Source organism: Elephas maximus, chromosome 21 (genome assembly GCF_024166365.1).
Source record: "Elephas maximus indicus isolate mEleMax1 chromosome 21, mEleMax1 primary haplotype, whole genome shotgun sequence".
In the NCBI taxonomy this organism is placed as follows: Eukaryota; Metazoa; Chordata; class Mammalia; order Proboscidea; family Elephantidae; genus Elephas; species Elephas maximus.
Genome location: NC_064839.1, coordinates 80,645,053 through 80,662,448, shown reverse-complemented (window position 1 = coordinate 80,662,448; position 17,396 = coordinate 80,645,053). Strand labels below are relative to the sequence as shown.

The window sequence follows — 17,396 nt, the reverse complement described above, 5'->3', positions numbered from 1 at the left end:
TTTGTTGATCCTTTGTATAGTTTTTCTATTCTCTATTTCATTTATTTCTGCTCTGATCTTTATTATTTCCTTTCTTCTGGTGGCTGTGGGCTTCTTTTGCTGTTCTCTTTCTATTTGATTTTGTCCCTTTCTTCTTTTTTGATGTGTGCACCTAGTGCTATAAATTGACCTCTGAGGAGTGCCTTTGCTGTGTCCCAAAGGTTTTGGTATGATATGTTTTCATTCTCATTTGATTCTAGGAACTTTTTGATTCCATCTTTGATTTTTTCTATTACCCAGTGGTTTTTAAGCAGGGTGGTAGTCAGTTTCCACGTGACTGATTTTTTTTTTCCCTTACTCTTCCTCTTGTTAATTTCTACTTTGATGGCATTGTGGTCAGAGAAGATACTTTGTATTATCTCAATGTTTTGGATTTTGTTGAGGGTTGCTCTGTGGCCTAAGATATGGTATATTCTGGAGAACACTCCAAGTGCATTGGAAAAGAATGTGGACTTTGCAGCTGTTCGGTGGAGATCAAGTTGGCTGACTGTGCTCTTTAGCTCTTCTGTATCTCTGTTGAATTTCTTTCTAGATGTTCTGTCCTTTACTAAGAGTGGCGTGTTGAAATCTCCTGCTATTATTGTGGAACTGTCAGTTTCTGTTTTCAGCTCTGTTAGAGTATGTTTTATGTATTTTGGAGCCCTGTCATTGGGTGCATAGATGTTTATTTTGGTTAAGTCTTCATGACGGATCATCCCTTTAAAAATCATTATATAGGGCCCTTCTTTGTCTTTTATGGTGGATTTTGTTTTAAAGTCTATTTTATCTGAGATTAGTATTGCCACTTCTGCTCTTTTTTGGTAGTTATTTGATATATATTTGTTTCCATCCTTTGATTTTTAATAAATCTATGTCTTTGTTTCTAAGGTGTGTCTCTTGTAGATAGCATATTGGTGGATCCTGTTTTTTTTTTTATCCATTCTGTCAGTCTGTGTCTCTTTATGGGTCCATTTAGGCCATTTACATTCAGCGTAATTATTGATAGGTATCGGTTTATTGCTGTCGTTTTGTAGACTTTTTTTTTGTGGCGCTAACATTTTCTTTGTTCCTCCTACTGTCCTGTGCTGAGTTCCTTTTGTTTGTGGATATCTTTTTCATTTCTTTTGTTTTTGCAGATTTTGTTTTTATTGAGACTTTTATGTTTTTGTTCTTTATTTTGATGAGTAGGTTTGCTAACTTTCTTTGTGGTTACCTTGAAATTTACCCTTATCTTCCTATGTTTGAACCAGTCTATTATTATTTGGTATCGCCTTGGCTACCTCTCCATTAGAAAGTTCTATACCTATACTGTTTATTCCCTCTTTTATTGTTGTGATGTTGCTGTCATTTACAGATTAACCGCTCTGGTTCCCTGTTACAATTGTTTTAGTTTTGGATGGTTCCTGAGAGTTCATTTCCTAGGTTGGTATCTGGCTGGTACAATCCTGACTCCTAGATTCAGGCTGTGGTCTGGTGCTGTTTGTTCTCAGACTGAAGGACTCCCTTTAATAATTCTTGTAAGTAAGGCTTGGTTCTTACATATTCCCTTAATTTCTGTTTGTCTGGAAATGTCCTAATTTCACCATCATATTTGAATGAAAGTTTTGCAGGTATGTTATTCTTGGTTGGCAGTTTTTTTCTTTCAAGGTTTTATATATGTCATCCCTTTGCTTCCTGCCTGCATGTTTTCTGCTCAATAGCCAGAGCGTAGTCTTATTGTTTCTCCTCTGTATATGACTTTTTGTTTTTCTCAAGCTGCTCGCAGGATTTTTTCTTTGTCTTTGGTTTTAGCGAGTGTGATTATGATATGCCTTGGTGTTTTTCTTTTGGGGTCTATCCTACGTGGGGTTCGCTGAGCTTCTTGGATGGTCAGCTTTTCATCATTCATGATATTAGGGAAGTTTTCTGTCAGCAATTCTTCAATGATCTTCTCTGTGTTTTCCATTTTTTCTCCCTGTTCTTTAACTCTGATCACTCACAAATTTTTGCTTTTGATTGTATCCCACATAATTCTTAGGGTTACTTCATTTTTCTCTGTTCTTTTTCCTCAAACAGAGTTGTAGCCAAGTGTTTGTCTTCAATTTCGCTGATTCTGTTTTCCATTGTTTCAAACCTGCTCCTCAGCCCTTCCGTGACACTGTCCATTTTTGAAATCTTGTTTATCTTTTGGATTTCTAACTGTTTTTGTATGATTTCTAGTTGTGAATTTATTTTGGCATTTTGTTCCTGTATTACTTTCCTGAATTGTTCCATTTTTTCGTCTGTGTTTTCCATGAATTTGTCTATTTTTTCCTCATTTTTGTCTACTTTTTGCTTCAACTCTTGGATTTCTCTGAATACTAGAGATTTAAATTCCCTGTCAGGTAGTTCTAGTGCCTCTTCTTCTATTGGAAAGTTAGCTGACATTTTATTTTGGATGCCTACTGGAACTATCCTTTTTTTTTAAAATATGTTTTGATATTGTCTGTTGTTTTCAGGACATTCAGTAGTTATTTTCTCCATTTCTTGATTGTAGATTTATTTCATCCTGCTTTTTTTGTTTTATTTGGTTATGTCTAAGCAGGTGGGCTGTGTGTTCTTTGTTGTTTTCTCATCTGTAGTCATGATAGTTTTCATCTCTTTGTCCAATGGGCAGGGGCAGTCATTCAGCTATGGTGCAGCAGGGCAGGTCCAGCTGAAGGGGAGGGGTTGGGGTGGGTTTTTTTTGTGGCATATCCTAGGGCTGGCAGGGCAGGCCAGGAATCAGTGCTGGGCAGATTCCAGTAGGCAGTGCCTGTGCTGCTCAGGGGTGTGATGTTCAGTGCATGGTGCAGGTAGGCAGGAAAGTGGGGGGAGGTTGTGATGTGTGGAACTAATAGGGGTATGGGAAAGAGGAGAGAGAAACAGGAGCCAAAAACAAACAAGCAAACTAAGAAAGAAAAAAAAAAAAAGAATGCTAAGACAGCTTGCCATTGGAGTGGGAAGATGAGAAACCAAGAAATGTAGAAAAGAAAAAAGAAAAAGGAAAAAATAAAGAAAAAAATTACTAGATAAAAATTTGAAAAAGAAAAAAAGAATAGAAAAGCCCCAGGAGTCCCAGAGTCCTACTGGTTGTGCTGCTAAGACCAGGGAAGTGGCTCCCAGGCTGCACAGTATAGCCTGGATAGAGAGGGTATAGATGTCACACAGCACCAGGGATTCAGGTGACAGGAAAAGAAGATAAGTGTAAAGAGACGAGAACTAAGAAATGATGAAAGACATAAAGTGAAAAAGACAGAGAAAAGAAGAAAGAGAGAGAAAAAAAAAGAAAGAAATGCCCTCATGGATCCCACCTACGTGGCTGCACAGATTGGGAGAGTGGCTCCTAAGCTGTGCAGTGCACCCTGGCTAGAAGGTGTTCCCAAGCTGTGAAATGAAAAAGAAAACAAAGAAACAAAACAGAACAAAACAAAGCAAAACAAGAAAAAAAAAAAAAAGCCACAGGGATCTCACCAGTGTGGTGTCACTGGCCAGGGGAGTGGTTCCCTAGTTGAGCGTGGCTTCACAGCTTTTTAAGAAGGAACAGAGATGGCACATGGAGCCAGGTGTTCCAGAAAAAGGAGGGGGAGGTGGTAGGAGGCACAGAAGATACCAAAAGAGACAGCAAGAACCAACACCAGCTCAGGGGCCTGGCCAGTGTGGGCAGGGCAAACCCAAGCAGCCTGAGGCCAAAGCAGTTACCTCCCAGCCAAGAGACAGGCTGCAGCTGGCGGCAAGCAGAGGAGGCTGAAGAAGCAGGCGGAAGAAAGGAGCTTAGGAAAGCGTATATCACTTGTTTCAGGGTGCTCTGTCTCCTTCTGGGAACTTCGTGAAGCTGCTTTCCCATACTCCCTGTTCGCCGATCTCCGATGTGGGTGGGGCAAATCTAAGTGGCATAGACGCTGCACTTCCTGGCCAGCCAAGCCACTGCAGCCAGCCAGGAAGCTCAGACGTAGAAAAAAATTATTCCTTTCTTTCCTGTGTGATACACAGTTTATACGAAAATATACCAGTAAAGTGGCATTTTTCAGATAATTCCTTAAAAATCGTGCTTTGTACTCTGGGAAACATTTCTCAAATAATAGTTTACCAACCCGAGATGTTACAAGGACAAGAGAGAGTATTTAAAATCATACTGGTAATGAAGAAGCTTGGTAACTCTTAGAAAATTATTTTGTGACATCAGGAAACCACCTAAAGTTTCAAATACTAAATATTTTGTCATATACATCATGAATTTGCCACCTGATTACAATGTGAGTAAACTAGCCTATAATGATTAAAACTGAAAGACAAGAAATCCAGCTGTAAAATTCTAACTGCAATTGTTGAGGAGGGTAAATGATAATATCATTTTAAGTCCCACAGAGGCACTAATAATTAAAATGATAGGAAGCAAGGTTAGAAATTTATAGACAATCAATAGACCATCCTCCAATTCTATGACCTAACCTTGGATTCATACCTTGACTTTGAAATCTCTGAGAGAATATATCTTTTTATAAACAACCACACACCATAACTTAACATTGTGGATACATCACAAGCTAAGTGAAATAAAACATAACAACCTTGCAAACATAATTTAATGGACAAAATCAATATACCATCTAATTAAGCAACTCTTATACACTGTAATAACACAAATACTATAAACAGTACTGAATAAAACCCAATCTTGCAGCCCTGCCAGTCCTATCCCGGAACCCTCTAGTCTTCCTTATTGTGCATTTTCTAGTTCATGGAATTGCTTGTTTGATTCTCGCCTTTTCCAGCAATTCGCATGCCCTGGGGACAAGAGACTGTCTTTTTCACTACTATATTCCTAGCTAATATTTCAAAGCATCTATTATGTATTTTTTTTTTTTTATTATGTATTAGTCACAGCTTTAAGTATTTACACTGAATACTCAGACCATCCTATAAGGTACATACTATTAGTCTCTTTCAATTGATGAGAAAACTTAGTCACAAAGAAGCTATATAACTTGTCCCAGGTAACACTGGCATTAATTATCAGAACTGGGATTTACAACCAGGTGGTCTGACTCAAAAGTCTATGTTTACTCCCTGCTACACTGTTCCTATATGTGACGAACAGCCAGGTTGTGGAAAGCTTTCTAAGTCATTTAAAAGCATCTGACCTGCATCTAGGATAACGAGACACCACTAAAGGGGTTCAGGCAGTGTACCAATATCTCATATCTCAAATTTTGTGTGAAGAATAGATGAGCAAGACTGGAGACAGAAAGCCCAGAAACAAGGTGGGTGCTATAATCCAGGTGGCAGATGATGGGATTCAAGAGATATTCTGGAGCTAGAACTGACAGGATAAGATGACTGACTGGGTATGAGAGGCAAGATAGTAGGCAGAATCAGGCTCCTAAACTTCTGGCCCTGGTAACTAGGCAGATGACGATGCTGTTTCCCGATACAGGAAACTCTGAAAGAGGGGCAAATGTGGAAAGATGATGTGGCAGACTGTGTTTTCCATAGATGGTTACAACAGTATCTTCCAGCCCACATATCTGTGCAACGTGTCCTTGACATTTCTCAGTCATAAGGGGGAGCTGTGAGTCTGGGCTGACCTTAGTGACTTTCTTGACCAACAAAATATGATGGCGGTGACATCCTGGAACGTCCACTGTTGGATCATAAGAAGCCTGTAGCTTCTGTCCGGGTCTCTTGGAATGCGAACTCTTGGGATACTCCCCTTCAGAACCAGCCGCTGTGCTCTGAGAAGCCCAAACCACATGGAAGACAATGTTTAGGTCCTCCAGTTGACAGAAACAGCTGAGATCCCAGCCAAGAGTTAGCATCAACTGCCAGCCAAGTGAGTGAGATATCTTGGAATTCCAGCTCAGTGGAGCCTTCAGACAGCCCCAGCTAACATATGATGGCAATTTTATGAGACCCCAAGCAAGAAGGCAGGACTGCCCAGTCAATCCACATAGCCATGAGAAATGCTAACGAATTGTTCTTTTAAGCCACTGAATTCTGGTGTGATTTCTTATGCAGTAATAGATAAATCAAAATAGTTCATGGGTTCAGTTTTAGACATGTAGAATTTGAGATGCTTGGAAGATACCCAGTCAGAGATGTTTCAAAGATACTTAGATAGATTTTATGTAGTTGATGTCTGGAGCTCAGGAGAGACACCTAGGCTGGACTTGTTGATTTGGGAGTTGACAGCACATGGAATGTAACTGAAGCCAGGACAGGGAATGACAGAACCCTGAGGGATTACATTGGTAAAGGAGCAGAGTCCTGAGAAACAGCAATGTTTAGGGATTAGGTGGAATATGAGTCAACTAAACAAACAGAGAAGTTGCCAGAAATGCAGAAAAAACTAAGAAGAATGTGGTATCAAAGAGGCCAAGGGTAAAGAATATTAAATATAAATGTTACCAAGAAGTCAAACATGATAAAGGCTGAAGAATATTCATTGGCTCCACAGGCACAACAATCGATAGCTTTGGAAGTCATCCGTTTCAAGGAGTTGTAGTGGAGAGCAGTTATGAGGAAGGAGTACTGAAGACGCAGACTGTGACAGAAGTAAGCAGAAGGCAAAGCAACGAAAATAGTTAATACACCCAATGTGCTCACGAATGCTAGGTGTAAAAGGAGAAGACAGGTGGGGTGGGGCTAGAGTAGGAGCTGGAGTCAAGGGATTTTTGCTGTTTTTTTTAAAGATGTGAAAGTCATCGGAATGTTCAAATGTTGACTGGAAGGTGTCAGTAGAGTGGGGGAATTTTGACGATACAGAACGAGGTCCAGAGCACCCACGGAAGGATTAACGTTGAATATGAGAAAGAACAGATCCCAGATACGTGCAGGAGTGAAGATCCATTTATAAGAAATTAAGAGAGGTCCTTCTGAAGGTATCCTTTTTTTTTTTTTTTTTTGGATAAGTAGGATACAAAGCCATCTGTTGAGAGAGCTGAAGGATTAGGGATTTGAGTGTAGTAGGAAGATTTTAAATAATCGTTGAGAAGTATTGGGGAGAGACTTTGCAAGGGAAGTATAGAAAGGGCTGACAGACTGTTGGAATTGGTGACTGTGATGGATTGAATTTTGTCCCCCCAAAATATGTGTTGTAAATCCTAACCTTTATACCTGTGGTGGAAACCCTGGTGGCATAGTGGTTAAGTGCTACGGCTGCTAACCAAGAGGTCGGCAGTTCAAATCTGCCAGGTGCTCTGTGGAAACTCTATCGGGCAGTTCTACTCTGTCCTATGGGGTCACCATGAGTCGGAATCGACTCGACGGCAGTGGTTTTTTTTTTATACCTGCGGATGTAATCCCATTTGGGAATAGGGCTTTTTGGTTATGTTAATGAGGCCATATCAGTGTAGGGTGTGTCTTAAACCAATTACTTCTGAGCCATAAAAGATCAGATTAGACTCAGAAGGAAGCAGCAGAGATGGGTGCAGATAGACACCATTGCTAAGGAACCAAGGAACAGAAGCTGAGAAGAGATAAGGATTTCCTCCAGAGAGTCTTTCCCTAAAGCCGGTGCCCTGGTGCCACAAATTTGGACTGCTAGTCTCCTAACTGTAAGAAAATAAATTTCTGTTCCTTAAAGCCACCCATTTGTGGTATTTCTGTTACGGCAGCACTGAGAAACTAAGACAGTGATCTAAGAGATAAATCTAAGAGATAAAAAAAAAATAAATTATTCCCACTTTGCATGTGAGGAAATTGAGGCTCAAAGAGGTTAAGTAACATGCTCAAGGTTATAAAGTGAGTAAGCTCGACTGCTAACCAAAAGGTCAGCAGTCTGAATCCACCAGCGGCTCCTTGGAAACGCTGTGGGGCAGTTCTACTCTTTTTTATAGGGTTGCTATGAGTCAGAACCGACTCAATGGCAACAGGTTTGGTTTTTTTTTGGTTTAGTGACAGAGCTAGGATTTGAATACAGGCCTATGTGATTTTTTCCAGGACATTATTAGGCTAAATGAATTCCTTGGTCCAGGGGAACAACTTTAGTTTCTGGAAAGAGACTAGCGTTTGAGCTAAAAACTTCATTCTTACATTTTTTTATTCACTATGGCTGCTTCCACCACTTCTTCCTGAGACTTCCATACTTCTGACCCATCTAATCTCTAAAACATGCAGTCAAAGGAGGCCTCAGGAATCACAGTGAAGGACCACGGCACATACTAGAGAGTAAATACCAGCCAGAAGCTTTGGCTCAATGTTAACTTTAAGGCAGGAAAGGAGTTCACAGAACCCTTGGCACCATAACTGTTCCTTAGAATTAGATTTATAAAATAAAATAAAACAGGGCTGCAGAAATCAGAGTATTGCATTTAGAAGCTGTGAAGTGATTAGCATGGCTTTTTTTTTTTTTTTTTCCCAGAATTCTAAGGCTTTCTCAAGGGTTATAATCCTCTAGAATTTCTAAAGAGGTTATATGATTTGCTGGACAGTGTATAAAACCGAAGTAGTGGGTGATGGTCTATGAATATTGCAGGTTCATCATGGATGCCTTAAAACAGTGGTTTTAGGTTCTGCCAAGGTCTGTAAGTATTGAGAGATACATTAAGAATCTTTACCTGGAAAAACAGAAACAAGAATTTCTCGTAATTTGTCTTTTTTGGGGGGCTAAGAAATAATAAAGAAGATAAGAAGTAACTATTATTTAGGTCCCACTTTGGACAAGGCCTAGGCCGAGAGATAGCTTTCTTTTCGTACAGGGAAATTTGTAGGGATCCCCAAGTCCAGCTGGCAGGCTGGTGGATTAGTTCTCCAGTTTACTTAACTCATTCCCGGGCTCTGATATCCATCCCTCATGCTGGAGGCTTCCTTACAAGGCTAGGAAAAGGGCGCTTCCCTCAGGCACAGGCACAGCTGCTCTGCAGGCACACAGCAGTGTAGGAGATGCGTTCTAGGGTCATTTGGGGAATTTCAGTCCTTCTTACAGAAGAGAACTATCAGAGCAACGTTCTGAAACTGTAGACCACAATCCTTTTGTAAATCGTGGAATTATTTTAGTGGGTTTTACAACTAGCATTTTTTAAAAACAGGAAATACAATAAAATAGAATAAAAAATACCATGGCACATTTCACAAAATGAGGATAAGTACGGTGTTGAGCAATACATCTCAGATATGTGCGTGTGTGTATGTTTGTATGTGTGTGTTTGCATATGTGGGTTTTGACGAAACACGTATGTCTTACAGTGGTCGTGTTATAGAGGACTCCAGCTTCACAGAAATTTCTAAAGCCGTATGCATGTGAGGCTCTTCCAAACTTACGGGGGCGGACAGGAGCCTAAACAGCCTATTGCAGGGTTCCCTGAAATTTCCCTAAGATACCTTGCCCAAGATTACACACGAGTAGGGGAAGGAGCTGGGATCTGAATACAGGCTTACATGAGCTGAGGAATGCTGATGTGAGCAGAGATTTCCCTGGCAAAGTACCAGGAACCAGCCTTAAGGCTGCGGGTATCTCTGAATCCACAGCTTTCTCAGTATTTTACTTTTCAAGTGCTGTAAGAGCTAATTAGCCACACTGTATTTTCATTTCAATCCTAATAAAAGGTTAGGATGTTATAAAATATATAAAACATTCACAGTAAGCATCGTAATCTTTAGCATAATTTCTTCATGTGTAAAAAAGAAAAGTTCCCTCCATGTACAGTTAATAAGTACCATTCGACCAATTTCATAGATACAGTCTAAATTTCAACCAGCATAAACCCAAACACTCTTAGTTTCTATGCAGTTACTCGATCTGCTCATATGTATGTGTTCAGTGTATAAAAAATTAAATAATTGTTTAAGGTAATTACATTTTACTTCATTTAAATTTCCCACCTTTGGTTTCAATCAGGCAAGCCTTTTTTCACCTACTCTTTAATCCACTGTGCAGTGACTGCCAATGTCTACTGCACAGGCGGCTACATGGGAGGACATTCATTAGTATTGTAAGAAGCTAATGTAAAATTCCTCAACCTCCCTAAGAAGGAAGAGAAGTGTCATAAATTATTATTGTTATAATAAAACCAAAGATGAAAAGGCAAGAATTTAAAAAAATGGTAAAAGCATTAGTGATAGTAAATGGGTACACATGAAATAGCAGCACGTATGCTCACCAAACATGTAATGGCGTCTTTCTAATCTTGCAAAGAAACCAGCTACATGAGGATGGACATAATAGATGCCAAAGCAGCCTGCAAACACATGAGGTAAGAAGAAATGCAGAGAACGGAGAGCTAGGGATAGGCAAATGATATACCATCAGGTGACAGAAGGTGTCCGGGTCTGGTTGCTTTGGGATATAAACTATCATGACAGTCTGCAAAAAACCAGAGAATGCCAAATGCCAAGATGTGTTCTCCTTAAACAGACGGTATTGGTACAAACAGTTAAGGCACTTCGCCGGTAACCTAAGGTTTGGAGTTGGAGTCCACCAAAGGTGCCTGAGGTAGACTCCAAAAAATCAGCCATTGAAAATCGTAGGGAGCACAGTCCTACTCTGATGCACATGAAGTGGCCTTGGAGTTGCCTTGGTGACAACTGGTATTGATTGGATATTGGCAAAAAAGGTAATTAAAAAAATGTGCATATATACCCATAAAAGTAATACAGATATATGTAATATAAATATATATACATCTCCTGAGTGTTTACATTAGAAAAATAAAAAACAGCATTCTCTAACAACTTAAATTCCATTTTTAATTCATAATTCAGAGCCAATTGATTTGAAAGTCTCTGTTAGCTCAAACTACAAACTCTTAAGGGTTTAGAGAAAGGGCTTCAAGAGAAAAGGTCAATAAATTGTAATCCTTTAAAGTGTTTCGTATTTAAAAGCTTTTATAACAAAATTAATATAGTATTCCAACTCCACATACTAGTTGAATGAAAAAACATAATATACCCAATGTAATATAAGTGATGATATGCCGGATTATAACCTATTGGTGGACTAAAAATAAAACTCAATACACACTTGCAGAAGGGAAAGGCAGAGCAGCCTAGCCATCAAATCAGAGGGCAGAAAATCATGTTATTCCTATAATAAAATGTGTATTTTCAACCTTTTGAGTAAATGAATAAAAAGCATCCATGAAAAGGTATCTGTAATTCCAAAGCCTTTTCCCCCTCCCGTAAAAAACTGGATGTAAGCAGGGTAAAATAAATTTATAGAAAAGGGATGTTAAAGAAAGACACGGGGCATGTAATTCTTTCTCTTACCGTTGTCGCCAGAAGGTAATGATACAGTGTTCGTGGGCATGGTATCAGCATTCACTTTTCCATTCTCAAATGTGTCGTTCTCAGTCTGCTGTAACTGCCAGTTGAGGCCAAAGAGATGCATTGCTGGGGGTAAAGAATACAAGTTGTTTAAAGGTCTGCTGCCTTTAGCTATGATAGCAAATGATAATTATGTTTATAACAAGGGTCACAGGTAAAGTTCAACTTCCATGTTCTGAAATACCTTGGATAACTGCACAACAGTTCCTCCAACAAACGCAACTTACGTAGCACTGCAGTGCAATATGGCAGCCCTTTAATAATGACTTGATGTTACTCAGTTAATTGGTACCAGGAAACCTTTAGGAATGAATCAGTCTTTGCTCTACTTTGTCCAAATTGCCCTCTTCATCATCATTCAAATAAGCAGCATTTGCCAAATGTACTTGACTATTTAAAAAAAAAAAAGCCCATTGCTGTTGAGTTGATTCTGACTCACACTGACCCTATAGGACAGAGTAGAACTGACCCATAGGGTTTCCAAGGAGTGGCTGGTGGATTTGAACCTTTGATTAGCAGCCAGCTCCTAACTACTGTGCCACCAGGGCTCTGCCTGAGGGACACTTGTAAATTTTTAAAACTTTGTTGTAACACCTATGGGTTCTCAAAAGACATGATGTATTCACATTTGGATTAAGGTAAAAAAACAAAAACTGGCTTCACAGATAAATTTGCTGGTATATGAAATCATGAGAATTTGATTCAGATGTCTATATAATAAAATCTGAATATTCTCAAAGTAAATAAACAATCCCTGAATTTATGGCATAAAATCCAGTAATGACACAGCTCAAAAAACATAAACATGTGTCATATAATTTAATGTGAGTTTCTGATGTGGGTATAATAATTTTATAAATCTATAAATAATTTATAAATTTATTATAATTTTATAATTTAGCTATAATTTCATAAATGTGTTTACTAATTCTATTTAAAATATTTAAGAAATACATGAGAAAATTATACAATATAATTATAAATGTAATATAATTTTTAAATTTTATATCAAAAACCAAATCTTTTGCCGTGGAGTCAATTTCAACTCATAGTGACCTGGGGAGGGGAACCCTGGTGGCGTAGTGGTTAAGTGCTCTGGCTGCTAACCAAAGGGTCGGCAGTTTGAATCCACCAGGCGCTCCTTGGAAACTCTATGGGGCAGTTCTACTCTGTCCTATAGGGTTGCTATGAGTTGGAATCGACTCGATGGCACTGGGTTTGGTTTTTTTGGTTTAGTGACCATGTTGCACACAGTAGAACTGGCCCATAGGGTTTCCAAGGCTGTAAATCTTTATGGAAGCAGGCTGTCACATCTTTCTCCTACAGAGTGGCTGGTGGGTTCAAACCGCTTAGCAGCTGAGGGCTTAACCACTGTGCCACCACTTAGTAAACATTCATTTCTTTTCCACAGAAGATAGTTCAGGTATTAATTCCCCCTAAAACCAAACAAAATCTTTTGCTGTAGAGTCAATTCCAACTCATAGTGACCCCAGGAAGTCTAAATACCCACAGGGAAACATAGTGATGGTCACATTACCACATCACGAGACAGGACTTTTTGTATGTTTTAGCTTTTTTTTTACTCACTGCACTTGTTGAAATTTACCAGAGAAGTGGGGAAAGAGATACAGTGTCTTTGGAGGCATGTAGTAACTCCACTGTCCAAACGCCCTAGGGAATGTTCAATACATGTGGTAACAACATTAAATACTCTGGTTCAGTATAAAAAACAGGGCTTGGGATGAAGTTCAATTCTGGTTCAATCCTCACTCTAGGATTTAAGCTTGGGCAAATGATGTAACATTGCTAAAACATTAGGTTATGGAAACCATAGGGCGTGTTAAGCTAATCTTATTTAATTGATGGGAAGATTTTAGACAATGTATTTGAAGGACAGGTGGCACAGAGCAGGGCAGCTCTTACTATACAGGTATTTTGTTCACTTATTCTAGACTCCAGATTACTGAACTATTTGGAGGTACCTGACCAGACCACGAGGTCTCTTGATAAACCGTCCCTTCTGCCTGCAATGCTCCCTACCTACTAGAGACGGTAGGTGTCAGCTTCTTGGGAAAGCCTTCCCAGACCAGGTTAAGTTTCTCTCCCAAGGCTATTTTAGTTTACTTTTGTATCTTATTTACCTTACACAGCGCCTGGTACCTAGTCTCAATAAATATCTGTCAAATAAATGAATGAATGCTAAGAACATCTCTTATTTTCTGACTGTTAAAAAAAATAAGAAAACATGGATGCGCATAAAAATTATAGTAACTTTAAAAAAAGTTAATAAATATAAAACATACACAAATGACTGAGAATGGAAAATTAGATTCTTAATAATTAATGACTGCCTTACCATAATGTTGCATGAGAAGTATTTGAATTAAAGTCAACTAGTACTAAAAAAATCTTTTTTTTTTTTTTTAGTACTACACATAATTGACTGAATTTTTCTTTAATGTTCAACAGTTTTGAATTGAATGTTTTTTTGGATTCAACATTTGACAGTTTTGGGACATTCTATTATCACATTCTTTTGTTAATATTGTAGAGTTTTTGGTTAGTATTACCTGATATAAACACATGCTACAGTAAGAACAAAAGAAATACAGACAGCCACATCTACCCTGTATATATGTTTGTGAAAAATGTATATACTCACACGCCCTGCTTGCATTATAGTCTTCCAGAAATGCCGTTTACATTCTGATTTTCAAGGATTAAGATTATATAGTTCTTGAATTTACAAGTCGTTGTCTTGTAAAGGGGTATAACTTCTTATGTCATTCTGCATTAAATTACGTAGTGTTTGAATGGCAAACTGTCAGGAGCTTTCTAAACATTTATCACTTGTACATTTTGCAAGGTTTCAGATGCTTCAGCGGTTTTTGAACAAAATGATGGGAAGTAGTTCTGCATACAGAGAAAGGTTTGGATACCTGATGGACACACTTTGGCATGGCAACAATAAATATTCCAATAGGGTCAAAGTTTCCATAAAAAATAATTCATCATCGTTGTGGGTTTTTATTTAACAGAAAAGTCTTCTTAAATGATAGATTTGCTCATATTACTGGTTTTACCAGAAGAGTAGAGATAATCCACGTGATAGCGCACAGATGTTAAATGTTAAAAAAATAATGTGATGTCTGTGTTTGGGGACTATTTTATTTTTTGCTAAGGGGCAACAGCTTTATTTTATATTTTTTGTTACAGAAAATCTCAATAAAATGGAATTCTTGTTCTACTTAAGACATTGTATAAGAAGAATCGTACCCAATAATATTATATCTTCTTAACTACTCAGTTGAAAACAAGGACTAACAAGCTGTTTGGTCTTCGGATATTATCTAGTTTGAAATTGCTGCATTTGGTAGTTAGTGAAGCTGTTAACATATGTTGTGTATAACTTAAGATTTCTATACAAATTCAAGGTGTTAGTGGGATTCACTCCAAAGTTAACAGAAGGAAAAGAGAGAGCAAGAGAAAAGCAACACATTCACAAAAGTAGAGAATGCTACAGAAATTACTGAGCAGTGGTGTAATGAAGGAGTCCTTGAGTGGCACACTACATGGGACCTGGCAGGTAAATAAAGGGAAAATTAGCGAAATAAAATATTTCTGTCAATAAATAAGGACGGGCTCAATTCTTCCATGCCTGCGCTAGAAAGCAGACTTGAACACATGGAAAGGCTTTCTCTGCCATGATTCAGAATGGCACACGGATCCCTGGCCTGTGCACAAGCTAGTGGAGGTTGTGCAGAGTGGCAAGAAGCGACTGGGAACTCTGTGCTCCTGGGAGTCCCTCACACCTTCTGGGAGTAAGTTAGGTGAGGAGACACAAACCATATGAGGAGGTGAGGAGGCACAGGCTGTGTGAGGAGGTACAGGCTGTGTGAGGAGGTGAGGAGGCACAGGCCGTGTGAGGAGGTACAGGCTGTGTGAGGAGGTGAGGAGGCACAGATTGTGTAAGGAGGTACAGGCTGTGTGAGGAGGTACAGGCTGTGTGAGGAGGTGAGGAGGCACAGGCTGTGTGAGGAGGTGAGGAGGTACAGGCTGTGTGAGGAGGTGAGGAGGCACAGGCCGTGTGAGGAGGTACAGGCTGTGTGAGGAGGTGAGGAGGCACAGATTGTGTGAGGAGGTACAGGCTGTGTGAGGAGGTACAGGCTGTGTGAGGAGGTGAGGAGGCACAGGCTGTGTGAGGAGGTGAGGAGGTACAGGCTGTGTGAGGAGGTACAGGCTGCATGAGGAGCTGAGGAGGTACAGGCTGTGTGAGGAGGTACAGGCTGTGTGAGGAGGTGAGGAGGCACAGGTTGTGTGAGGAGGTACAGGCTGTGTGAGGAGGTACAGCCTGTGTGAGGAGGTACAGGCTGCGTGAGGAGGTGAGGAGGCACAGGTTGTGTGAGTAGGTACAGGCTGTGTGAGGAGGTACAGGCTGTGTGAGGAGGTGAGGAGGCACAGGCTGCGGGAGGAGGTGAGGAGGCACAGGCTGCGTGAGGAAGTGAGGAGGCACAGGCTGCGTGAGGAGGTGAGGAGGCACAGGCTGTGTGAGGAGGTACAGTCTGTGTGAGGAGGTACAGGCTGCATGAGGAGCTGAGGAGGTACAGGCTGTGTGAGGAGGTACAGGCTGCGTGAGGAGGTGAGGAGGCACAGGTTGTGTGAGGAGGCACAGGTTGTGTGAGGAGGTACAGGCCGTGTGAGGAGGTACAGGCTGTGTGAGGAGGTGAGGAGGCACAGGCTGTGTGAGGAGGTGAGGAGGTACAGGCTGTGTGAGGAGGTACAGGCTGTGTGAGGAGGTACAGTCTGTGTGAGAGGAGGTGAGGAGACACAGACTGTGTGAGGAGGTGAGGAGGCACAGGCTGTGTGAGGATAGAGGTTGTGTGAGGAGGTACAGGCTGTGTGAGGAGGTACAGGTTGTGTGAGGAGATGAAGAGGCACAGGCTGTGTGATGAGGTGAGGAGGCGCGGGCTGTGTGAGAGGAGGTGAGGTGGCGCGGGGTGTGTGAGAGGAGGTGAGGAGGCGCGGGCTGTGTGAGAGGTGGTGAGGAGGCGCGGGCTGTGTGAAGAGGTTAGGAGGCGCGGGCTGTGTGAGAGGAGGTGAGGGGGCGCGGGCTGTGTGAAGAGGTGAGGAGGCGCGGGCTGTGTGAGGAGGTGAGGCGGCGCGGGCTGTGTGAGAGGAGGTGAGGAGGCGCGGGCTGTGTGAGAGGTGGTGAGGAGGCGCGGGCTGTGTGAAGAGGTTAGGAGGCGCGGGCTGTGTGAGAGGAGGTGAGGGGGCGCGGGCTGTGTGAAGAGGTGAGGAGGCGCGGGCTGTGTGAAGAGGTGAGGAGGCGCGGGCTGTGTGAAGAGGTGAGGAGGCGTGGGCTGTGTGAGAGGAGGTGAGGGGGCGCGGGCTGTGTGAAGAGGTGAGGAGGCGCGGGCTGTGTGAAGAGGTGAGGAGGCGCGGGCTGTGTGAGAGGAGGTGAGGAGGCGCGGGCTGTGTGAAGAGGTGAGGAGGCGCGGGCTGTGTGAAGAGGTGAGGAGGCGCGGGCTGTGTGAGAGGAGGTGAGGAGGCGCGAGCTGTGTGAGAGGAGGTGAGGAGGCGCGGGCTGTGTGAGAGGAGGTGAGGAGGTGCCGGCTGTGTGAAGAGGTGAGGAGGTACGGGCTGTGAACACCAGGCATTCTGGCAGCCACGGACAGTGCTCCTAGTACTGGTGTTAGGACACTGTGATCCAGTTTTTTTTTTTTTTTTTTTAATAAAACATTCATTGAACACTTACTAGGTGTCAGATACTATGCTAGTGCTTTACCTGTATTATTTCATTTAACTTTGTAAGAACCCAATTAAATAGTTACTGTTATTTTTCATTTTGAATCAGAGAAAACGGAGGCTTTTCAAGACGTTAAGTTTCCATGCGCCACATGCCACCTCTACCCCTTCCTGATAGGCCATGCCATGCTGCCTTGGCTAGAAAGCCACTGGCTCATTGCCACTCTGGGTCTGCTCTGCCCCCACCCACCAGCTCCTGGTATGCCATTTTTTCCTCTTTCTTCCTTTTCTTTTTCCCTCCCACCTAGCCCCATTTGCCACCTCTACCCCTTCCTGCCAGGCCACACTGCACCATGGCAGGTATAGAGCTACAG

The 17,396-nt window shown here is 41.3% G+C and overlaps 1 protein-coding gene across 3 annotated transcripts in view; it reads right to left on the bottom strand.

Annotated features, from left to right (window-relative positions):
* TENM3 (teneurin transmembrane protein 3) overlaps positions 1–17,396 on the bottom strand; it is a 793,331-nt gene that overhangs the window by 160,546 nt on the left and 615,389 nt on the right. For all 3 annotated transcript variants that reach the window (XM_049864999.1, XM_049864997.1, XM_049864998.1), the window contains exon 6: positions 11,221–11,343. In XM_049864999.1, the coding sequence (XP_049720956.1) occupies positions 11,221–11,343 (123 nt within the window). The remainder of the gene's footprint in view (positions 1–11,220; positions 11,344–17,396) is intronic.